Source organism: Cylas formicarius, unplaced genomic scaffold (genome assembly GCF_029955315.1).
Source record: "Cylas formicarius isolate icCylForm1 unplaced genomic scaffold, icCylForm1.1 PGA_scaffold_10__41_contigs__length_53128322, whole genome shotgun sequence".
Taxonomy (NCBI): Eukaryota; Metazoa; Arthropoda; class Insecta; order Coleoptera; family Brentidae; genus Cylas; species Cylas formicarius.
The window spans coordinates 1,612,068-1,637,383 of NW_026844214.1; the positions used below are offsets into that span (position 1 = coordinate 1,612,068).

The 25,316-nt window shown below is 34.8% G+C and overlaps 2 protein-coding genes across 48 annotated transcripts in view; one reads left to right on the plus strand and one right to left on the minus strand.

The window, feature by feature from the left end:
* Positions 1–3,539, plus strand: part of LOC132696830 (microtubule-actin cross-linking factor 1) — a 290,827-nt gene extending 287,288 nt beyond the window's left edge. For 31 of the 39 annotated variants that reach the window (XM_060661956.1, XM_060661989.1, XM_060662074.1 and 28 more), the window contains 3 exons: positions 101–154; positions 427–495; positions 2,750–3,539. In XM_060661956.1, the coding sequence (XP_060517939.1) occupies positions 101–154; positions 427–495; positions 2,750–2,909 (283 nt within the window). In that variant the 3' untranslated portion in view covers positions 2,910–3,539. The remainder of the gene's footprint in view (positions 1–100; positions 155–426; positions 496–2,749) is intronic. The other 8 variants (XM_060662083.1, XM_060662110.1, XM_060662136.1 and 5 more) reach the window with 3 other exon arrangements.
* Position 3,540: 1 nt separating this feature from the next.
* LOC132696996 (uncharacterized) overlaps positions 3,541–25,316 on the minus strand; it is a 59,989-nt gene continuing 38,213 nt past the window's right edge. For 2 of the 9 annotated variants that reach the window (XM_060662227.1, XM_060662240.1), the window contains 6 exons: positions 20,837–20,886; positions 18,004–18,226; positions 15,868–16,107; positions 14,565–14,899; positions 10,795–11,707; positions 3,541–6,232 (listed from right to left, as the gene is read on the minus strand). In XM_060662227.1, the coding sequence (XP_060518210.1) occupies positions 5,022–6,232; positions 10,795–11,707; positions 14,565–14,899; positions 15,868–16,107; positions 18,004–18,226; positions 20,837–20,886 (2,972 nt within the window). In that variant the 3' untranslated portion in view covers positions 3,541–5,021. Of the gene's footprint in view, positions 6,233–10,794; positions 11,708–14,564; positions 14,900–15,867; positions 16,108–18,003; positions 18,227–18,437; positions 18,572–20,836; positions 20,887–22,568; positions 23,024–25,316 lie in introns of those variants that run through there. The other 7 variants (XM_060662260.1, XM_060662251.1, XM_060662285.1 and 4 more) reach the window with 7 other exon arrangements.

The following is a 25,316-nucleotide window of genomic DNA, read 5'->3' on the forward strand; positions in this document are numbered from 1 at the left end:
CACTTTTTCGATTTGTTTTCAAAAGCATGTTTTTTAAATTGGGTTGTTTCTTGTTGGGGTGTTACTAACTAATATTTGTTGTGGTCTCGCTAACGTGCAGCGGCAAATCTACTGCCAGTAGGTCGAGCAAGTCAAAGATACCTCTCCTGAAGAGGTAAATCGGTGTTGTGAGAGATATGTTTCCGAAGCACTGGCACTTTACGTCGGTCTGCATGTCATTCTTGTAGAAATATTGGATGCACCCTGGTCTGTTTAGTAAATAAGTAGACGTAGGCGATGGAGAAATCAAAACGATAAGTTCACATGTCATCGTAGTTAGCCCGTAGCCGTAGCACGTAGCGTGTGTGTGTGACGTTTAACGTACCCACTGATTTTTAACAGACCTACTAACGCGAATGTTTGTGTGTTTTTTTTTTTTAACTGCAGGAGCGCCAGTACCACCAAAGTAAGGCAAGTGACCATTGGCGTCGCTCCCACATTAAGGACCGCTTCTAGGTAATTTAACGACTTAACTTTTTTTGCGTTCATAGGTGGACTAACGTAGAGTAGCGCGGGTAACGTAGCTAGCTAGACAGAGCGTTACAGCTTGAATAATTAATGTTGTCCAGGAAGATTTATCTTTTACAGTGCAATACAGTACAATGTGAAGGCATTCTCAAAATTAATTAATATCGTAGAAGGTCAAGTACAGCTCAACAAATATACGAAGGCACTTTTTTTTCTTAGCTTCTTGCGCAGAGAACCGCCAGAGTCGGTTGCTGTAGAGGTGACAAGAGAGCATTTTTTTTCTCGTTTTAGAGCGTGGCAAACTCATTGATTTGTATCTGTCAATATTTGTACAGTGTATGCTATAATAGAAAGTTAAATAGGGAAAATTTTAAGTAATGTATACTTCAAAATTTTGCTTTTTCGAGAAACTGTTATAACTTTTAATTCTCCTTTTTATTGCAAAAAATTGTTTTACAAGACTGAAGTGCAACTGTGCCTAGTGAACAGCATTCGGAAAAAAAGATAAGGATTGTATAAATAGCGCATAAAGTTAAGTCATTAGATTAACACCAAAGAAAAAAAGGTTTCAAAAAGTTTCAGAATGACATCAAAAACAGTAGTTTTTGTTGATTAAAATGTTAATAAATACAAATTACCACAAGCTCGATGTGCTGTGAGAAAAAAAGAGCTGACAGAGAAAACCTCGCATTTAAACGACACACTTAAAATAAAACGGTAAAAAAATGTGGAACAGGTTTTCAACTTTCAACTTGCCTTTCTTAAAATAAACTTACATTTTATTTCAATATTATGCGATTCGAATACTGTGAAACGAAAGTATCATATACGTATGTTTAGAATTTCGCCTAGATTCAAAAAATGAAATAAAAAATTATGGTTTCTATTTTAAAAAATTAACTTAAATGTCATATCTGAAGTAGCTCAAAAAATCTGAAATAAAATTATATTAGTAAATTAATAAATCCCAGCTGAAAAGATAAAAAAAAATACGCTAGAGGCTTATAGCGGTTCAAGCCCCGAAAGTTCACTTTCCGAATCTGTACTACTTTCTTCTACGAAATCTGTATTTCCTCTGTCGGAATCATCCTGTAAGTTTACCATTAATTCGTCTACAATTAAGTCCAGAGTTGGTTCTTTTTCCATGAAATGATATAGCGATCATCAGAATATTTATCCACGTTGTGAAATTGAAAGTCTCTTCTTCTCTGCTACATAATGTTTTAGAGCTGCCCACACTAACTCAATAGGATTTAAATCCGGATGATAGGGAGGAAGTCCTAAAACAGAATGTCATGCGTCAGCCATAAGTTTGTCTATTTCATAACTTTTAAATGTAGGTTTATGCATTTTTATCCAAAAGTGGGCCGTCTTTCAATTTGAACATTGTGATAAGGCGCGTTGCCTATAATCAATACGCTGTTTGGTGGAATATTTGGAATCGGTTTGTCTTGAAGCCATTTTTTATGTATCTATGTTTCATCCATAGAAATTATAGGTTGTTTTTCTTCCCTGCATTTCTTCGAAGAAAATGTCCATAAGAATCTTTCCATTATTATTGGGTTTTCTCCATCGAAACCGTATTTCTTTTATCGCTTTCTTTAAAATCTCTACAGATCCTCTATAATTACAGTCTAAACTTTGGGTTATATCCTTCAAAGTTGGAACTCGCAAGCAAGTTCGACTCAGCAAAAACCGATGCAGGAGGAATCCAGACGTTTTGTAAAAAGTATTACAGTAGCCTGTGGAAATTTTTTTGAAAAATTATACGTTAGGGGCATATCTGGCAACACCGCATGGTCAGAAATATTTTACATAGGCAGCTCGTATTCACTTACATGAGTAACCAACATTTCAGGTTTTTACCGTAAGTCATAAACGTCTAATAAGACACTTATCGTGCACAACCCTGAATAGCGAACAATGTTGAAAGTTGAAGATACCACTCTAAATACCAAGTTTCTAATATCGTGTCCAGTGATTCCTTCAAATTATCCACTTTGTATGATCTGCTTAATTAAGTTTTTTAACTTCTTCAGTTAATTGATTGTCTTTCGTATCTGTAGAAAATCATGTCATTGTAAGATTGCAAGAACCAGCTAGTTATCTTTACTTGAAAAGTTCATTATACGGCAAGCTTTCGTTTCTGATCTCCTGGACAAAGGTTAATTCAAGTTTTAACGTTGACCACGCCCATTTCGCAGCGGACGGAGAGGTTATACAGTCTTAAACCCGTTTTTAGGACAAGGACCCCATCCGGATCAAACACTCCCGTCCATCCGGATCAGCAAACTGCCGTTCAGCGTTTGCTGAGACGTTCGTCCGGGGCGTCGGACACGCCCACCGGACAAGCGAGGAAAAAGTCATCGTCGATCGAGAATAGGGAGCCCTTTAGGTTGTAACGGTTTAGATAGAATTATTTAACTTATTTCGACTTAACAATGACTGACATAAGTTATAGCTTCGTATATTCTAAACGGAATTGTTCATATTTTTGTAAAGAAATAATTTACGGTGCTTTTTCAATTAGCGATAATCGCCAGTTTCGCTAGTTGGAGACGCGGGAATTGTGTTATACGGCGTTGTCAATGTTGCACGATTTACACCTAATTTTTTTATACACCGTTTTGTCAAGTTTTGTAAATTTCGCTGCCATATAGTTAAAATGCGTTTTTTTTATTTATCGGGATCGAACGATTGAAAAAGAAAATTTTGATTTCAAATTTGTATGTATATTTGGTTATAATAGGAAAGGGACCATTTAGTTGTTTTTACCTAGTTTACGGACCTTACTAATTCGGCTAACCTCTGCTTTAATCATTACGTTAAGTTAAAATTAATTCTCCTTTTTTTTTGTATACATTCTTTTCAGTGCTACCAAAAACGTAACCGTTTCGAAAGTGTGATTACCAGTTTGTTAATTCCGTTTAAATTGCCGTTTTATAATCGCCAGTGTAAAGCGTCAACTTAAACGTATTTATGTACGCTTTTGTATTATTTAACTATTGTTAATAAAACTAAATTTTATTAAACATTCGTTTTTATTTTTACGGTACAAAATATCACGCTTACGTACTACACTAAATATTATCCTAGAAAAAATAAATAATTTCATATTTTTACAGAATTGCACTTACTCATTTGGTTAAAATTCGATTGGGTCGTCCCAATCCAAAATCTGCGCAGATTTCTGCTGTCTTTCTACTTTTACTTTCGCACGAAGCTCGCAGATTATTTACGAAGGTGCTGCCAACTGTCGCGTAAGATGTCAATAACCCTCAGATTGTTGATTGGTTTGCCAGTGACATTAAAAAATGTGCATCATAAAAGTAAAACGTTAGGGCACAGACAACAACGCAATTTTTTTATACCAATGCGAGTCTCAAAGTTCTAAAAAATATAAACGCTATGACGATATGAAATTTACTGAAATATCAGTACCATAGAACAAGGGAGGCATATAAATATGGTTATTTTGTTGCTGTTTTTGAATTAGATTGTCTCCTATATTCAAAACTTTACCACAGAATATACACCTACTTAAATAAGGACTTCCGCTAGAAAATAAATCTTAACCTCTTGGAAAAATTTAATAATTAGAAAGAACATTAGCCTTTTTTCTTTCTTAAACGCGTTGGGATATCATGATTTTGATGAGTATGTGAACCTAACTAATCAACTTCTGTTGTTTTGTCATAAACGGGCGGATAAATTTAAAAGGGTGGGAATTGATTACTTCGGAAAACATCGAACATCACTTCAAGAAATTCTGATTTTTGGATTTCATTCAGTTAGTTACCTTCTGCTCCTAGGTTTCAAAATTTTCTTTAAAAAATCAGGTAAATATAAAACATTTTCGTCTAACGGTCGCACACCTTTGAAATCGTCGATTTATTGTAAGACCCAAAAAGTTTTCGATTGAACAAACTTATAAATAGACTTAAGAAAAACATTGAGAAAACCTGTTATTGGGAATTAAAATCATGAATGCAGCGCCCGAGCGGGGCATCGCTGAACTACATACTAATACGTCAAATCTTAACCTTACTTTTATTTCATGCATTGTTTTATGTTGCTTTTTATGTTTTCCGCGTTATTTTTGGGTAGTTATAAAGCTGTGAGGGTTTTTTTAATAAAGAATAAATGGTTCGGATATTTTCTCGATTGACGTACGGAAATATTAAGGCAATGAAGGTTAGAAACTAGTTCAGAGATAGTGCCGCCAGGTGGCGCACCGCTTAGCATGAATTTCCAATATTTACGAGAAGCAATTTCTGTGCCCGTGAGCTTTTTTTTACGTTTCAACTGTTCTCAAACTCGACTCTGAAGTGTTTGTATATTCTGTGACTTAACATCGTCGGTCAGTCTTGGTCTAGCGAAGATATTTAAAAAAATATTTCAACTTTTTTGATTGGTATTGTCATCGATGTGTCAGCAATATCGATTTTTAGAGGCCACAGACGTCAATTGTAAATAGTGTCCGCGGGTGTCACCTTTAATATTTAACCGTCATCTTACGCGCTCTCGCTCGCGGTCCTCTCGCCGCCATCTTTCAGCTTCGGGAAGAACGCCTCGATTGGGAGGATCGGATCGTCCGTCGATATCGTAAAATAACTCGGAATCCTCCGGCTCGTCGGCGAAACCGACTTGAACAACCCCGGAGTGTCGTATTCGTCCTTGAACGATGACGTCAGATCGGACACCCTTTGGGAATACATGAGGGCGTCGGTCTTCATAATATCCTCCGTCGTCGTCGTCTCTTCCGTCGTTTTGGACGTCGTCTCCGGCGTCGTCGACTCTGTGGTCAACACCTCCGTCGGGTTCGTCGCCTCTTCGGTCGTCGTCGTCTCTTCATCTTCGCTCTTCTTCGTTTTGTTCTGTATCCTAGCTTTGAGGTTAGGGTACTGGGCCCTTCTTCTTGCGGAGAACAGGTTCGGCTTGATGGACACCTTCGTCGTTGTCGTTTCTTCGGTCGTAACGTCGCTTTCGGTCGTCGCTTGATGTCTAGGCTCTTTCGGCTTGAATCTCGTCCTCAGGGTGGTGGTTTGCTCCGTGGAGTCCTCGTCGATCCTGTTAATGGTGGCCGTCGATGTCGCACCCGTTTTGCCGCGCAATCTGCTCGGGAACCTCAACCTCGCGATGCTTTGGGTCGACCTGCGCGATTCCGTTGTCGTTGTGGGCGTGGTCGACGTCAACTGATCCAGTTTCTGGCGGTAATCTTTCACGCTGAACCGCGGACGATTTGACGCGTTGAATTTGTTGAGACGGTTGCGTATCCGGGATGATTTCGTGGTTCTGGTTTCGGTCGTGGTGCTAGGGGGCGTGGTGCCTACCGCTTGCGTCACGTACTCTTCTTCGACGGTGGTGGTGGCGGCGGTGGTGGTCGTGGTAGTATAATCCACTTCGTTTTCAGGCGCAGCGGACGTCCGTATTTCCTCGATGAACGGTTGAGCGGTGGTGTGACCTCGGAACCTGCCAAAGTCGTGTTGCTCTTCCGATTCTTGTTGCCGGCTCGATTCGTCGGAGTAGGAAGAGGAAATTTCGCCTTCGACGGAGTTTTGTTCCACGGACACTTCGGACGTGTCCTGGGTATATTTCGGTTCCGCCACCGTTTTCTGCACTATTCGTTCCGGGTAATTGGGTCGCTCCTTTGGTCTCGCGTTGCCTCCGACATCGTTCGATTGGGAGGTCGGGTTCCTGCCTCGTACCTTGTACCTGTACCTACCTGCGAACCGATGAAAAAGTTAACCTTGTTTTTGAATGCGTAAAAGTAATAAAACATCATGTTGTGGTTGTTGATGTTGAAGAAGATGGTCGATTTTTGGACAAGAAATAACATCATTCCCAATGTGGTTTTCGTAAAGGGTTTTATATAATACAATTTTAAAAGAAATTCAGAAGGGGAACTGACATGACCAATGTTCCGAAATCAGCTGTAAGAAAAATTGTTGCAAATGGGATAGTCAAGAGGAAAGTGAGAGAAGACGCTGGTACTTCGCCAGTTTTTAACACTCAGATCTAATTAGGCGTATAATCTACGACGCTTATAAAGTGAATAGCGTTTTAATCCTAGAAGAACTGCATAAAAAAGTACTGACAAACTTAAATATGATTTGTACCAAAAAGTTGTTGCGTACTTTTTTGAAAAAAATGGATTTTCAGTTCCAAACAATTAATAAACTAATGGAATGTGAAAGAACATCACAATGGAGGCTGGATTATTGCAATACAAGGGTGTACTAGACGTGCCGCCTTCACGTGCAAAACACATAATAATTCTTACTTATTGTTGTCTTCAATTGTTGTGTGCAAATTTATCAGAATTTTTTGAACGAAGCACTTAAAGAAAGCAAAATTCTCCTGAATGGCACAATGCTTGAAAATTTCGAATGCTGCGAGGTATTTCCGAATGACTGCCCAACCAAAACAAATAAATATTAAAGCAAAAACGTCAAAGATTCGAATGCGGATTACCGTGGAAACATGGGGGCGGAAATATTTGAGGACTGGTTTGAATATAAACTGTTGCCAAAACTATCGCCAAATACTGTTATTTTGTTGGATACTGCCTCGTATCATTTAGCCCAAATTAGAAAAATTCCAAATACTTCTTCAAATAAACAAGAAATTAATATATCAGAAAATATCAGCTGGCCTAACTGTGGCGGAATTGATCATTGAACTAGGTGACCACAGTAGCGATAGTGACGATTTTTTAAGTGACTGATACTTTATTATTATTATATTTAATATTTTGTTTATTAATACAACGTAATAAATTGTTGCTTTGTATTAATGTTTTTATGTGTAGGTAGATAAATTTCTAGAACGTTCCTGGGGTAGGGTCCGCTCGGCTACGGTTTTAGAGTAATAAACAGTGGGCAAAGTTAATCAGGGAGTCGGTTGTAAAAGCACTGTATTTCTGGTCCAAGCATACGTCGATAATTTTGACTAATGTATTGGATAATATTCTTCAAGCTTCAAGCAGTTAATTATTAGCCATTGGTGGCTAAAGTGCGATACTATGGTTTCAATGTAGACTCTTCTCAAATCATACTTAACTTTTAGATTTGAATCAATTATTTCAAATGATAAATATTCGGAAAAGGTAGAAACTCTATCCGGTGTCCCACAGGGATCAATTTTAGGCCCACTGCTTTTCCTTATTTATACTTCTGATATTTTGAAATCTTTAAAATTCTCTAAAATTCAAGCCTTTGCGGATGACACACAAATTGATTATTGATTATGTTCAAACTTTAAATCCGACTTCTCAAGACCACAACTTAAAACTTAATCGAAGTGAATCGTGCGTTATGCTGTTTGGGAATGATAAGAACGTTAATTTCTTAAAGAACAAATGAAATACGGCGGTCAGCGACTCAAAATTAAATTTTAAAAAATGTGCCAAGAATCTGGGAGTTATCTTGGACACCAAACTTAGATTCAAAGAACACCTAAAAAACTATATTTCAAAAATTCTTTGCCTCCATGAAAGTTTTATATCACAATAGACATATTTGAAGTAAACAACTGAAACAATTTCTATGATGTGAGGAAATTTGTTCATGTATCACATTTATACAATTATATAAAATGGCTCAAAATGAATGAGGGAAGAATCCTACATTTCTCGTTGTTTAAGGTAATAAATTCACCATTTTAGACAAAAAATCGCCTAATATTTCGTAAAACTGTCCACAATATTAATACTAGAAATAATGCCAAACTAACGATGCCACATCATCACACATCTGCAACCTTTCAGCACCAATTTCTCGACATGTCGTTACATAATTTAAAAATAAAAAATATCTTCTAACGGGCACAAACTAAAATTAGTAATATAGTACCTACATATCACAGAGTTCCAAAATGTTATAATTTTCTTCCAAGGTTATAACCTAAAAGTTACTATAATGCATATAATTTGTTTTTTCTTAAGAAACTTATTTCCACAGGTCCAGTAATTTCTATAGGTAAAATTTGTATAGGATTAACATAGTATTTTTAAACTATGTTTGTCTTTGTTTGCGTCAGTCGAGTGGCCAAAGGAATAGAAAATAGTAATATTATGCAACAAGTGTGGTAAACGGCATTTGACTCACGAGTTTATTTGACACCTGCGGAGCGATGAGAGTTTTTCTACTTCCGTCTGTAAAATACTTCATTACACACCGATCTAGAGAACTCATCCAAAGATAGAGCTTTTACGAGGATTCAATTTTTAAGTCCGTATAAGCAAGGAAATACAGGACCTAACCTTCAATTTTGTTTGGTCTGTACTGATGAGACCTGGATATTTGAAAATGGCCCAATTCGTCTTGGCAAGATATTAATATAAAAACTGTAAAAACCACTAAAGTTCACGCGAACGGTATGTAAAATTTCAGTGGGAAACTTAAATTATAAATGCCACGTAACTTACCGACTAGTCCACTAGATTTTAATTGTAGCTTATAGCACGTAGTATTTAAATTGTCTAATATATTGCATAACATTTTTCTGTGTATTAGTTTTTGGATTCATTTTTGCAAAATAACACGGACATGACCGTCAAAATTCAAACCGTGCGGTAAAATCTCGGAAAACATCCGATTGCTCTCAAACCCGTGCGGTAAAATCCCGGAAATGTCCGAAAGGGCTCGAAACCGTGGGACAAGAAACTCACGTGGTAAAGTGACGCTTCCCGCACGCTAGATCGGTGTGTGGTTGCATTTTAACTGTACTCAATCGCTTGCGTCCTGGCTATGTTCCAAAGGGTAATATTCTAAAATATCCCTTTTTGCTAATGCCGACCTCTTTATTATCCAATTAATTTTAAAATAAAATAAATAGCAGAAATTTACAACAAACAAAATAAAAATAAACATCAATAAAAATCAAACTATAAACTATGGCGATTCTTTCAACCATAGAAAAACATTTTCTTATGTTTAGATAGGATAAGGAAAATCTTGTTATTTTCATGATGTCCCACAAACTGCTTTTTTCGCCAATGTTATGGTGGCAGTGGCCTTTTATCCTACGAGAGAGAACTATAACAATAATATTTTGTGCTGAACAGAACTGAATCATGTAAACAACACTTCGTTGATTTGAAAGTTCTGTCGTTGGTGTCTTCATTATGGATGTAGTCGTCGTTTTTCGTGATATTTATTATGATAAGCTCTCAATTGAGTTGAAAGCTTTAAACCGCGTTAAATTCATATACAATTCTTATATAAATCACTCTCAAATGATATTCCAAAATTTATTAATCATAATGAGTTTATTAATATATCATCTTGCTGCTTTCAGATTTTGCTTTTTGGGGCTTGCATATATATTTTTATATTTTTAGACTAATCTGACTAAATCCCCCATGGGCCGGATTAGCAACTTCTTACCATCATCACCATCATCATCATCATATCACATATCATTTTGTAGGGAATTTTAATATCTTTAAATATGGTAGCATGTCTTTTTCCATAAAAACGGAAAATAATGGAGATATTCGTCAAAAATTGAGAACTTGGTCACTCTCGTAGGGGCGGGGACTTTTAATATGTTAAATAGTACCCCCAAACCTACCACACCACCAACATTCAGCTTTAGAGGAATTTGTTCCGGGTTCACCCAGTAAACAAATTTAAAGATCTGGCATTGTCAATCCGGGAGAGAATTCGCAACCAAGCCCAACGTCTGAACACCCAAGAAAATCTTTTTTATCAATCTACAATGATCAGGATGCCCAACTTCAACGAACGCTTTTCAAGATATTCCTGGAAAGTAAATGCGAAAAAATGCGAGTTCCTATAATGAATACCTGTACACACTTTATTTCGAGGATGACCAGAAGAAGAACAAACTTGAGGAACACAATTTACAGAAATACCATTGAAATAAGCGGAACAGACAACTTCAGATATTGGGATTTACATTGTCCAAAAATGATACTACAGAGGAAGAAATAATATATACGATACAATTGTAAAGAGTATAACGACGTATGCAGCTGAGGTATAGGAAATGAATAAAAACGATAAAATGATTGTAGAGTATTGAAAAAGATGTTGTGGCCTCACTAGAAGAGACAGAGTTACAAACGAAGAACTGAAGAATGAAGAACGCAAAACGATGTAATACATCACCTGGAAACCAATAGACTCCTATGGTATGGACATGTTAGAAGATCGTGGGACAGATGGAAGAAGGAAGAAAGGGTAGAGAAGATCATGGAGAGATGAGGTAGAAGAGCCAATGCAGGAAGGATATATATTACAAGTAACAAATGCCACGTACCTCTCAATTTGGTTGATGACTCGTGGCTCGTGGGTTTTCTCTCCACCGGCGGTTCGCTGGTAACCTCTTCCTGCTCCCGCACCCTTTGCTGGGTGGGTCTGGGCCTCCTTCTTCTCGGCGGCGGTTCGTTTTCCATCTCGTCAGACCTGACGGGTTCGTACGTGTCCACCACCGTCTCCTCGGTAGTGGTCGTGGTGGTTGGTCTCTTTGGCCTCGGTCTCCTCCTGTTCGAAATTCTCGTCTTGGTCGGATCTCTCTGGGTCGTAGCCTGAGTCGGTCTGGCCCTTTGCTGTCCCCTCTCGTCCGATATAACTATGTTCTCGTTGATTCCCGACTGGATCTCGGTGACAGGCTCGGTATCGACTTCCGGCACGCCCAGTATGGGATAATGGGTGGACACTTCGTTGATGTTGAAGAACAGGGGGTTCGTCTTCAACGCGTTATGCCTGTGCTTGTTCATTTTCTTGCTCACTTGCGAGAAAATGGTCGAGACGTCGTCTCGCGTCGGCGACGTCGGTACTACCGAGTTTTCCGGCTTGTATGGGGTCGGTAAAAAGGCGGGGACGCTCAGATCGACCAGCGGCGCCTGTATAATCGGGGGGCTGGGGGTCGAAGCGTCTTGGAATAACAATCCCGGCCTGGCGGATTGAATTTTGGCCTTGTTAGGGGGCGTTAAGAAGGGTTGGTTGCGCGGCCTGTACTGAATATCCTGACTGTCCAACCATTTGCCTTCCGTCACCTCGTAGGTCAACGGTTTCGGTGGGTTGGTGGACAACAGGTCGAAGTTCGATTGTTGCGGGAAACTTCCGGGAAATTGTTTGACGTTTTCCTTGGTCACCTGGACGTCAACGGCTAATTCGTTGTTTTTCGTGGGCAAATTGAAGCCGAAATGGGATCCGAAACTCGATATCTGCTAGGAGGAACCGTAGTAGTTAGCTTTCGACCGTCCAAGGCCGCGATGGAATGAAAAACACAAAGGAAAGAAAGTCTGAAGTTATTCGGGGGAAGGGACCACGGGAAATTTTCTTCACATCAAAAATTTGAAAAGATTTTTCTAAATAAATTTATCGACAGCTTATCAATGTACAGAGTGGATACTTTATTAGTGGTCTGTACCTTTTCTCAGGAAGTAATGATTTTAGAAAAAAAAACAATTTTTTATGGTTTAAATTAAATTTTAAAATTATTTATTTTTTATGTGTACAGGGGACCGACATTAGTTTTAAAATTTTAAACGGAACGCCCTATATATTTTGATATTTTTAGAATCCTTGCCAAAAATAAACATAACTTTTATAGAAACTGAGATTATATATTTTTTTATGCAAAATTATCTTCTTAGTAAATAAGGTCTTCCACGGCTGACAGTAATGACTGCTTGATCAAATTTTAAACATATTTTTAGAAGACTTGCTTCTAACGATCTGCGATGACTAGAAATTTTAAAATTATACAGGGTATCTTAAAGGAATATTTTTTTAAACTTTCAACTTGCAGTTTTCATTTTTTTTTTAATAAGACGCTCATACTTTTTATTTTCTTTTGTTAAAGCGGGCCAAAATACCTATAATTTGGTATATATTTTACCTATACCTAAATCAAATAGAATTTTATAATGGCATATCCTATATTTTATTCACTTTTAATGATTGTTTCAACGAATGATGGGACAATTTATTAAGATTTCGCATATTTAAATAAAGTTTTCATTACTAGTAAAAAACTTCCATTTTTTTAAAAGGCGTAATAATATTATTATGAAACTTACTTTACACCCTACTAGGCTGTGGTAACCAAATAAGTGTTTATAATTGTTTTAAGTGACGTTATAATTAAGAGTCGGAGTTTGACAGATGTGAGTCTAATAAAGCAATATTATTATTACTTATATATACTCTTAGAGAGTATCAAAGAAAGTTTCCTGTAAGGCGGATTCCAGAGAAGAAAATGTTTCGAAGAATGTATGCAAAGCCTTCTGCTAACGTCCAAGAAAAGACCACTACAAGTTCTAACAGAGGAGAAGCAGTGGATATACTATTACATTTTGAGAATGCTCCATTAGTCAAGCCGCGTTGGAGTTTAATGTGAAAAGGTGTTTAAAGTAAAACGACAAAGTAGCCTATCTGTGAAAGTGTGGTGCAGAATATTCCGAAAAAGTTTATAGGGCCAATTTTCTCTAATGAAAACCTAAACTCTAGACGATATTTAATATGCCCAAAAATTAAATACAATCATTAATAGTAAATGAAACACCGGCTTGTGAATGTGCTCAATTAAGAGGGCAGCAAAATGGCGCTCCGTACCACCGGGGAAACGATATCAATGAATTTTTAAATCAAAATTACCATATTTGGGAGCATAAAATGCCAACATCTGGTGGTCACCTCGAAGTCCAGATCTTAACCAGCTTTATTTTTTTATATAAGGAAAAATTAAAGATATGGTATATAAAGAAAGATGCACTATGATAAATAAATCAAACACCGATAAACAATATAGAGGTTGTTTATACAACGTGCATTATTCAAAATGTGGACACGCTAAAAACCTATGTAGCTTTTCTATTTTGTTTTACCTTAGTTCAATTGTTACAGTTACGGTTTTTTGTTGCTTTTACTCGTTGATGTTACTTTTACATGATGACGTTTCAATTTCCTAAATCATCCATTGCAAAAATTCTTAAAATTAATTAAAAAATAAGAATAATATGCTATTTCGAAAACAATTAGATTTAGGTATAGGACATATATTATATATAGGTATTTTGACTCGCTTTAAGAAAAAATATCAGAAACGTGGGCGTTTCATTAAAAAAAAAAACATGAATAGTGCAAGTTGAAATTTAAAAAAAAATTCCTTTAATTTAAGACACCCTGTATTATTTTAAAATATCTAGTGATCGCAGCTGCTTCGAAGGAAGTCTTCTAAAAATGTGTTTAAAATTTGATCGAGAAAGTCATTACTGCCAGCCATCTCTATTTCTGTTTAAACTACACAAAATTCGAATAAGTAGTTTCTATAAGTTGGCAAGGATTCTAAAAATATCAAAATATATAGGGCGTTCCGTTTAAAATTTTAAAACTAATGTCGATCCAGCACTTATCGGACACCATGTATATATAAAAAATATTAATAATATAATAATAATAATATAAATAATTTTAAAATTTAATTTAAACCATAAAACTTTTGTATAAACTAATGAAGTGCCCAGTACACTGTGTCCCATTTTGATTGCGACTGTGGAGTATAAAATATGTTAAGTTATTTAACTTACGCTGCAGATTTTTAGTTTTGATTAGTTGTCAAACAATTGCAAACATATATAATATAGTTGCTATCAAGGCAGACTTGACCATTTTTAAACAATGACTATTGTCCAGAAATCGAATGATAATTATTTTTAAACTGAGATATCTCAAAAACGACTATGTGAAATGTCAATAAACTAATGTTTTTGAAATCAGGAAAAAAAGATCTGCGATTTAAGCTAATTATATATAGGGCGTTCCATTAAAAAAAATGATGTGCTGCCATTTTGAAACTTCTGTATTTACACTTTTTTTTTGAAATTCATCATTCATATATTCATCCTCAATCCGCCAACCAGGAACATTTTGCCATTCTTTTAACCGTTAACTAAACAAAAACAGCTACAACTTCCTAACCAGTTCATATGTTTTGAAAGTGATGTAAACAATAGACCTAAAGAAATTGCTATGTAATTAAGAAAAAAGTAGAAGTTTTTCTATTCATTCCATAACTGTTACCTGCGAATTTAGTCGGTTCGCGTTGTTTCCGAAATACTCGAAATTTGACGTCGCTTCGGTGACCAAGCCGTTATTCTGTCTGAGATTCCCTTTATGCGCGTTGCTGGATCGCGGAGGAGGTACCAGGTTCCTTGTGTAAACGTCCGTATCGAACGGTTTAGCAAAGAAAACGGGCCTTTGGAAGGCGTTACCCGCCCCCGACGGTGAAAACCGGTTGGTAAATTCGATATGGGCGTTTGGTTGATTGAAGCCGAACTGATTGCCACCAAACAGACCAGATCCGGCCTCCCTTTGCCCTAGATTTGGCGATACGGACTTTACCAACGAAAAAGTTCCTATAAATGAGAATATACAATCTACTTGAGCATTTCTGAAAACACGTAAGGAGTGGGATATACAGTGCGGTCATTTGGATGTGTAAGTTTTGCCAAAGTAGCTACAGCTACTCTAAACATATAGAGACCATGCTTACGCTAATAGTACAGAAACTTGCGAACCAACTATGTAACAAAATTTTGAGGTCTGGTTTTTAACCAATGGCAACTCTAATTGCATTTTCTGACGCTCTACCCATAAGGCCATGCGGCTTCCAACAACCAACATGGCCGCTGGCAGATCGTCAATGTTTGGATGCAGTAATTTAATTTAAGTAAATTTTCAGCCAAAAATGGAAGTATTTTAGCGTTTTGGTTCTTTAAGTGCTATAGACACGATAGCAGCTAATTTTTCCCGAAAATCGGCGCAAACAGTGTGTTTCTATAAAGTTATCGGTTTAACTTAATATGTGTGCCAAAACAGTCGAAAATCGCGAAAAAAAAGATGGAGGCCTTAGTCGAACCGAGGCCATTACTTATAAGTTTGTGCGTCCCGTGAAAGGTTAAAAAGGAAGCAAATTTTAATTTTGTAGCTCAAATAGTTCGTAAGTTATTCAGGAAAAACGGAGAACAGACAGACAAAAAAAATTTTTTTTTTTTGACACCGTTACCGAGATATACAATTTTTATACGAGCGTAGATACTATCGAAAAATCGAATTTTTTAAAATTAACAGCCATTTCTGGATCAGTGTCTAGACATGCGCTTAAGATTTCTACAATTCTCTCCAATGGCGATGATATGCCCATTAAAACATAGACGGTGCAACACAAAAACAATTACATCAAACTGTATCCTGTGTTACATGGGCGGATGAGTTGTTAAATTTGCATCTATAAAGATTAATTTGTAACCAGTATATCTTGTTTATGGGCCAACCTAATAATCATATTATATTATGTTAGCATATATATGCGTGCATATCTCACCTGTATTGGGTGCAGGGACGAATACTTCATCGCGACTCGTGTGGGCTACGACAGGCCCTCTGGCGGGCTTGCGAGGTTTCGCTTGGATCCCAGTCACTTGTTTTTTAACTGCCGAATGCTTCTTCACCATTTGCAACGGCCGACTGTGTTGATAGTTCGATGTCAGAGGTATGTGGTGACTCGCCGGCAGAGCGTAATACGTGTTGGTCACTTTATTCGGGACGTGTTTGAACTTGCTACCTAAAAAGGAGCGGTTTTCCAGAAAAACTTATCAAAATAAATAAGAAGTAAAAGTTCAGATTTTCACGAAATTATATATATTCACATGATAATTGTTTCGACAACACCGTATCGATATCAAATGTAATATTTACAAACTACCTGGTACTATATATGACAATAGAACCTTAATTAATGTGAGAATTTTAGTTTAACAATGGAGAGGTATTTAAATAGAAATTTATCGTTAAGCATTACATTTGAATATCTGATTTGGATAATTTCCATGGCTTCTAATAAATTTAATTTTCTACTTTTTGTCACTGTATGTAAAATATCAAAATTGTTGTGAAAAATGTGTTTAAGTGCATAATCAGAATCTAGACTATTGTTTTTAAACAATCTTTTATGTTCGTTAATGCGTTTATTGAAGGATCTACCTGTTTGTCCAATATAAATTTTAGGACATGATCCGCATTTCAACCTGCAGACACCTGATTTTCATTTTATTGTTTTTTAAAAAAATTCCTATTGTGTTGTTAATTCTCAAAGCTATTTTTAAACCACATTTTGACAAATGTTTTGAAACTTTTTCACTGGGTTCTGCTATGTAGGTATGTAATTGTTTTAAATTGTTCGTGTTCTGTATTAGGTTTCGGATAAATAGAGCTTACTGTTGTCTGGATTTGTTTTTTATCGATAATGGACGGATTGTAGCCGTTGTTCAGTGCAATTTGTTTAATGATATTAAGTTCATTGTTGTAATTTTCTGCTGAGAGTGGCGTATTAAGAAGTCTGTGTATAAAAGAGTAAAATGCAGCCATTTTGTGTCTATAAGGGTGATTTGAGTTGTTATGTATGGGTTGTGTCCGTGTACGAAGGTGCGAAGGTAAATGGAAAAATCTAACTTGTTTTGCGTTTTCGTAATAGTTAAGTCTAAAAAATTAATAGAGTTATCCTGTTCAATCTCGATAGTAAATTTTATATGATTATGTAATAAGTTAATGTAATTTAAAAAAGAATTCAATTTAAGAAAACTTTAACTTAAAGGATATTCTATGGATATTCCAAATTATCGATAAAAATCTCGGCTAACACAGGACTAAGTGGAACTACTCAAACCTTCCTTAGAGATATAAATCTGATCATTAAATTCAAAATAATTTCGGTCTAAAGATACTATTAAGCAATCTAATAAATCTTGTTTCACCAATGGGTTAACCTGTTTCCGAGTGAGGGTGAAATCTGCTAAATCTAGCACATTCATAGGTGGAATACTGGGAAATAAGTTTTGTGCATTGAAAAGTGTTACGTTAGACGGGATATTGATATCTTTAATTTTGTTGATTAATTGAAAATAATTTTGTATTGCAAATTTTGGTTTCAAATCTGTGTGGAACTTTAAAATAATTACTTGTTTTGTTGAGAGTTTAACTGCTGGAGCTTTTACATAAGACACGACTGGTCTATAATTTAAGTAAAGAATATAATTTCGGCGGTTGCGGATTCATAATTGTGAAAAAATACTTGTCTTTGTCACTAAATAGTGTGGAGTTAGTAATTACTTCCTTGATTTGTATTTGATATAACTCGGTAGGATCGTGTTTGATACATTGGAGCGAGAAATTTGGATTTTTTATATTTTGACAATAGACTATCTCTCATTTTCATCATTTCACGAATAGTATGTGTAACTCAATGAGTATAGTTTTTGGTGATCTTAGAAACGACATTATTACTATCCCATTTTAAAATAAGTTCATGTTCTATATTCAATAAGTTTTTTATGATGAGTTGATTTTGTGTTTATTTTGGCTATAGTTGGCTCTAAACCTTGAGTATCCTATTCTAGGCAACCTTCCCCTAAGTAGTCGCGTCGGGTTTGCACTATAATAATGTTCTTGTCCTTCTACGTACCCTGTTTGGCCGCTTCCGTATCCTTAATAGGTGATCTTTGTATCGAAACAGAAGAACGTTGATAGGACGGTGTGGTAGCATCGACGCTGACTACTTCCGCTCTGGAAAAATCGACGTTCGGACCGGCATTTGAATACCGGGATAGTTCGGGTTCGAAGTTCGTCTGGTGTCTTCTGGTGCCGACGATTGGTCTCCAACCGTCAGAAGACATAGAGATAGCATCCTGTCCAAATAATAATATATATATATATATATATAACGTAAAACTCTGTATTACGAACAAATTTCGTTGTACTATTAAGTCTCAATAAAAAACTATGTATTAATCCACTATGTATAACGAATTTCTTACTCTCTATACCGAAAGAAAAAAAGGCACATCAGATAACAAAGTAAGGAATGTAGGCCGACTTGTAATTAATAGAGTCTCTTACCTTCTCAGAATTCCTTACCCTAATAATCTAATTACCGAGAACCTGGTCGTCCTAAGTGTTTTTCTCGTAATAAACGATTATGTTAATGCCTATAGATAGATCAGGATTTGCCTACAACAGCAGACTTGACAGAGTAAGCCATAGTACAACGAGCAATAAAGAACGAAGAAGAACACCAAGAGGAAGAAGAAGAAGATGAAGAAATTGATCTGGGACCACCAACAACCATTCAACAAGCCCAATATTCAGTTAAGCTGCTAGAGAAGTTTTTTATATATCATGGGGAAGATGCCCCTCTCGAAAACACAAGCCAAAGTACGAGATGCGTATTGGCATACTAAAAAAATACATTAAATACATTAAATGTAGTTCTTAAATATTTTCTTTCTTTCTAGCAATGTTTTATATAAATTTAAATAAATTTGTTTTTTTAGTATACCTTTACTCTGTCATATTCAATTCATTAGAACACATATTTTATAATTAGTTTTTAATTGAACTTTTCCTTAGCCCATAGTAAAATGAGTCATGCAAGCAAGAAAAAAAATCGTCAATATTGGGAGGAATTTTTTTAACGCCTTTTTGTCTTTTATGAAATCAATGCTTGGCCAACGAATGAATGAAACTGTTGCATCAGGGTTTTGTTCGATGGTCTGTGGTGTTCCTATTCTATGGTCTTGAGAGGTGCATTTGAAGGGTGAACATAGTACTCATATTAATTCAGATTTGAGTTACTTTAAAGGAAAAATTTTGAAAAAAGAACGACATGAAAGTCTCTATTGGTTGATCGTACTTCAACTAATAATCGTCTTGCTCAGGCTAGTTATCAAATTTCTTTATTAATTGCTAAAACTGGAAAAAAACACACTATAGGAGAAAATTTGATAAAACCGTCAATATCAGCATTTCTTAAAATTTTCTTTCTTAAAAGCTATGCCACTCAGTAGAAGAATAGAATAGACGCAATGAGCCAAGATATTGAAAGACAAGTTGTTGAAAAGCTGAAAACAAGAAAATTCTGAAGAAATGTTGTTCTGCAAAATATTAGAAAGCAGCACTGCCTCGAAAGATATAACAAGTTAAAAAACTACTTAGATGTGAATGATATACCAATGAAGAATATAACGTCTTACACTACAGATGGCGCCCATAATATGATGGGCAAGAAAAATGGCTGCTTAAAATTTATGAAAGATACGAATCCAGAAATGATTCTTGTGTATTGTGTTATCTGTTAACCATCGATGGTAAAGCAGTTGTAAGTTTAGTCGATATTTTTGAAAAACTAAATATATTAAATATACGATTTGTCAAAAATGAGTGGACTAAAATATAAAGTGTGCTACATCGTTGTAATCGAAATAACATATTCTATTAAACGCATATATAACATACAGGGTACTCTATTTAAAAAAAATATGATGTAGGCGTGTATGTCAGAAAATTGATAGTATTTTGTTTTATACGTCACTTGAAAAAAACTTGGCTACTAACTCTAAATTTTGTTTTCTCTTTTACCGCGTTCCAAATATGCAAATTAATACGCTCAGCATATTTATATCCGTCAACGATAAAGGAAAAGAACACCACCTCAACTGAACCAAGACGTTGTGAAAGTGAGAAAAGAAAGAAGAAGAAAAGGAAGTAAGGCCCGAAGAAATTATTCCTATTCCCTCGTATAGTGGAAACTGGTATTCAGGAAACTGAAAAGCTAGAAATTTTAATAAATTAAAAATAAAGACAGCAGTACTTTTTATAAAACTTCTGGATTCCTCCTGCCTCGGTTTTTGTTGATTCTAACCAAGGATTCCAAAAATGCCGAAATATACAGTTTGTTCCATTTAAAATAACAAAGTTGATGTCGGGGGGACACTTTTGGAACACCCTGTATCAATAAAATAATAAGAAACTTCGGCACGAAACTTGTTTTCGTATCTCCTACGGCTTTCCAGATCGTATAACGGATCGTTTTATTTGGCACACGGTGTACAATATATCTCTGAAGATGGCCTACTATTTTAGACCGAAACGTGCGTTATGCTTATTGAACAAAAAAATTTTGTACGACCGAACATCCCGGAAAATTTTATTTCGATTGATTTCTTTTACGGGGACGCCAAAGAAAACGGTTAAGCTCTTGTGTTGTCTCTTAAAGAGAGCATCCTACTTCGGCGCACTTTCGTTTGCAAAAGTAACAATACGAAATGGAAATGGAATTTAATAATTACTATAGATGGTAGCCGTGAAAATCCGTACACTTAACAACACGTATGTGTGTGTATATACGGCCGTTAATTTACAAGTAAGTACTATTGTAAGTGTGTGTTCTTATAATGGCGTATTATTAGTGGCGAAATGGGAATCGAGGTTAATGGCAACTGGTATACGAGTATACCGACCTGATACTGAGCATCTGTCGCTGATGCTGCGTGAACGAAGATCGCCATAACTGTAAAGAAAAAGTGAAAATTAAACATTGGTTTATGAACGAACGAAAAAACTGTAGATAACACGGGCCAACAATTTTTACACAATAAATTTAAGCATTTTCCTTAATCGCATAAATTTTTTTATCAACATTAACAAAGTCTCCGTTAGTTTAGACATTATTTTTATTAGTACAAGAAGAAAACCCGAACTAAAAATCAAAATTAAATAACAAAGTCTGAAACAATAGTTAAATCCATTTATTTTTGGAAAATTGTCCCCCTTTTTATGCGAAGTAAATTATTCTTAAAGGCAATTATCAATCAATTTCAATAGTGAAAGGTTTGCAATAACTTTTGTTTACCATGCGATGTCATGCTCTTTTGACACTAAGACTAAATAAATAAAACAAAACCTTGAATGAACGCTCTTATTACAAATTCTTATTAGCAATGGTTTAACTTTTTTAGAGCTATGACTAATGCAAAAATTTTAACAAAAACAGAGCAGTGTTTAACTGAATGAAACTTTACGTGTATAAAACCCCTGTTATTGTTTTATTTCGTTTCTTTCAAGCAAAAAAACTTAACTATTTTTAAAAATCCGATAACAATATTTTGTTTTAATCTGTATTAAATAAATAACTTTTTTTTGTTAAACTGTTACTTTTGGGACACCCGTAATTAATTACTTAATTATAATTATTTCAAAATGCTTCTACATTTTGTGATTTAATTAAAAACTGTTTGTAAATATAGAGTGTTTTTGTGAACACCTTGTATAAAAATTATATTGTATTAAAGTTTGATGTGCGTAAATATTTTTTTCCTATAATTGATATGTTTTTATTAAGATTGAGTAAAATTTATTGGCACAACAAAAAAATCGAATTAGTCAAACACCTAGGGTTTCGCTAAATTTCCCGGTGCAGCCTATAACGTAGGGTAATTAGAACCTCAAATACAGAGAGGTTGTTTGATATAAATTTCCAGAGCTTACTTACTTAAGTGTCTAGTTTACGCTTACACATGTTGTCAAATTGTTATTCTATGTTCTATCCATTCTAAAAAATGAAATGAAAAATTTCACCAACACGTTTTCTACAACATTGTTTTGATGTGGGTATTTGTTGTTTCCTCAAAAACATTTTACAAGATGAGTAAATGGAACCAGATTCAATCATAGCATTCACAAAGTCCTGAGCTTCTATTAGTCACCTTATTTTGAGGATTTATAAAAATTCCTTCCTTTAATGTGTCTGAGACAGCCGGAAATTTTCCACATAGGTATTTAAAACATGCTCCGTCTTTATTTAAGCTTTACCAAAGAGTATAAGACAGAGGGGAAAGTCGCGTATACTGTAACGAATGAACACCACCTTATTTATATTTTAATTTAAAAAAAAATGAAAACTATTTCGACATATACATATATTTTCGACAAACTTTAAACTGAATTGAACCGTACGTCCCGCGCGTTTTCTGTTTTAATGACTGGACACAATCACTAGAGGGCGTTGAAACTCGTGTATGCTTTTTAACGTTGCCACTATGTTGTACTCTTTGAGCTTTGCCTTACAAACACAACTTGGTGCCCAAGGTTTGTCTTGATCACCAATTCGTTGAAAACCAGTATTATTGTTTTTTAAACACAGATATAATTTTATGTCAAAATTTGTTTATTTGTTTATTCATGTTTACTAACCTCACGAACATATAATCTCGCTTTGGACGCCCCAGCACGTCAATAACTGATGAAAACGTCGAAGAAGTGAAACAAATGGTGTTGAAAAATCGTTTAATCACTATTAGAGAAGTGGCTGAAGACGTCGGCGTCTTTGTTTCTAGTGCCATGCCATTTTTTCCGAAGTTTTGGGCATAAAACGTGTAGCAGCAATTTTGAACAAAAGTAGGGAAGTAGCGGCGCTCGAGAGCTGTTAAACGACGTCAATGATGATCCTGAAATTTCATAACTGGGGACGAATCGTGGTTATATGGACGTCAAAACCAAAGCCCAGTCGTTCCAATGGAAGAACCCAGAAGTGCTTCGAGAATTGGAAAAAACGTTGTGGGGATTACTTAACATACTAAAACATAACTTAACATACTAAAAAATAATGACTGCTTAACAGTCATTATTTTTTTTATGAAATTGATCACATTAGTTTTAAAAACAAATGGTGCTAACTTGTGAAAACTGTATTATATATGTTGTATAAATGTATATAGTATATTTGAATGTTTATATGTAATACACGAAAACATAGGTCATCTCATAGAGTATAAAATAGAGGGAAAGGCTCCCATTAGTGGCAATGTTAAAAAGCGTACACGAGTTGCAACGCCCTCTAGTGTCCAGTCATGAAAACGGAAAATTAGCGGGACGTACGGTTCAATACAATTTAAAGTTTGAAAGGTAAAATGTAAAAAAAAATATGTCATTTATGTTAGTTGGAAATTATTGAAATTTATTAAATTAATGAACATGTGAAAATACATAGCAATAAAAAAATGATTGGTAATAATCTTAAAATAATCAAAAAATCAGCTAAAATCACGCTTTTCTGTAGTAAATCATATGATATAACATTTGTTGTATTTAAAAACAAAATATAAAACTTGGTGTAAATAAAGTTCTCTCATAATAATAAAAGTTTTCTTAAAAGACACCTATTAGTTATAATAATAATAATTTTTCAAAAAACTTATTCTTTTGCTAATCACTGCTGAAACAGCTACAAATCTATCATTGCACTTAGTAATATGAAAAAATATATTTTAATAAAAGAAATGTAGATACGAAAATATGCTTTAACGTATATAAGAGTTTAACAATTAAATAAACATATAAAAATATTTCTGCTTACATGACTACAGCAGGTAACTAAAATATATACATTTTACTCAATCTTTTCCTTAATTTTTTTTTATTGGTCTTCACTTTGGTTTGTTTTTTCCTCTTTGGTCGTCGCTTTGCTTTGGTTTTTTCATTGGTATTTTTTCAGTAGTTGATTGTGCGAATTTAAACAATTTCCTGTTGTTTATTTTTTTTATGTTACAATATCAGTCTTTTTGAGATCACGTCTGATGAATCGTGCTTCCCAGAAGCAGCAAAAATTATTCAAAAATAATGTTGTAGCATCCAAGGAATATAATTGAAAAGCTGATAATTCTGGGCTCAGTTTTGAGTACAAATGCGCCGATATATTCAATTTTTGCTGTTGATGAATGACAACTATTCTAATTCTGCGTTAGATTTCGGTTTTTCGGAATTAGTAAACAATGTAGGCATATTTCTCGTTCGTCTTAAAATAAAAATAAAAAAAATAGTGATGATGTGGTAGATGGTGCTTTGTAAGATTCGTGAACTTAATTTGTTTGTGATTAGTAGAAAAAATGGTGACAGAAAAAGGTTAAACTAAATAGGATAGGAATTGCTTTTATAATCAAATAATTTTACACTGATATTGAAGCTAGAATAAATTGAAAACATTGAATACTATTCACTGTTAATATGGTAAAGTTGGAATATTTCGTTTCCCGGGATGGGTTACAATGGAATTTCGAAAAATGTTAAGTTATTTACAATTTTCCAATCTTATCATCTCCAAAATGAAAAAATGTTAATTAGAGCCGTTTAAAATACTCTCTATTTGTTTTAATCAGTAGTAACTATATTTGTCAATTATTTACAATTATTAAAAACAGGATATTTCTGTTACAAATCTCACATTTTCTTTGGTATTGAAATAATAAACATATGGAAAATCGTAAGGCTGCTTATTACAACAGTCATAATTTTCAAATAGCTATCTCTCAGTTGAATATAACTGAATTTCTTTATGTATTTTTTTTTAATTATATTTTCTGCATTTTATCTTCTTTTGGATTTATTTCATTTTCTATCGCCTTACCAGGTTCTTTTGCTCGATACAAACGAAAAACGATATGAATTTGAATATTAAAGACAATTAATTAAATTAATTAAAGCTGGTACATTATCAGTAGCCTTGCGTACTTCTCAAGTAATGCCTTTGTCAATATGTGAGCATTCATGTGTAATATCAATAACATTATAGCTTTTAGCAATACTTTTCTACTTTACTACGACAAAAATTAACTAAGTTTTACTTTGAATTACTTTTAAAGCAATACCTTCCAAAGCACTTGTCAAAGGAGGTTTTGGCATATTCTCGGGCATCTTCAAAATATTATCAGGGGGAAATAAAGTGGGAACAGCATTTGGTACTAATAATTGTTTGGGTGGTGTATTTTTCTTGATATAACGTCTTTCAAAATGATCGGAATAAATTCGTAGTCTGTATGAAGACACTTTATACTGAGCAAAATCCTTCCATAGTTGACGTCTATGCAATTAAATTTATAAATCAATTTTTGATATTATATTATCAATTTTAATTAGAAAACATTTAACAAAACCAAATTTACAGGA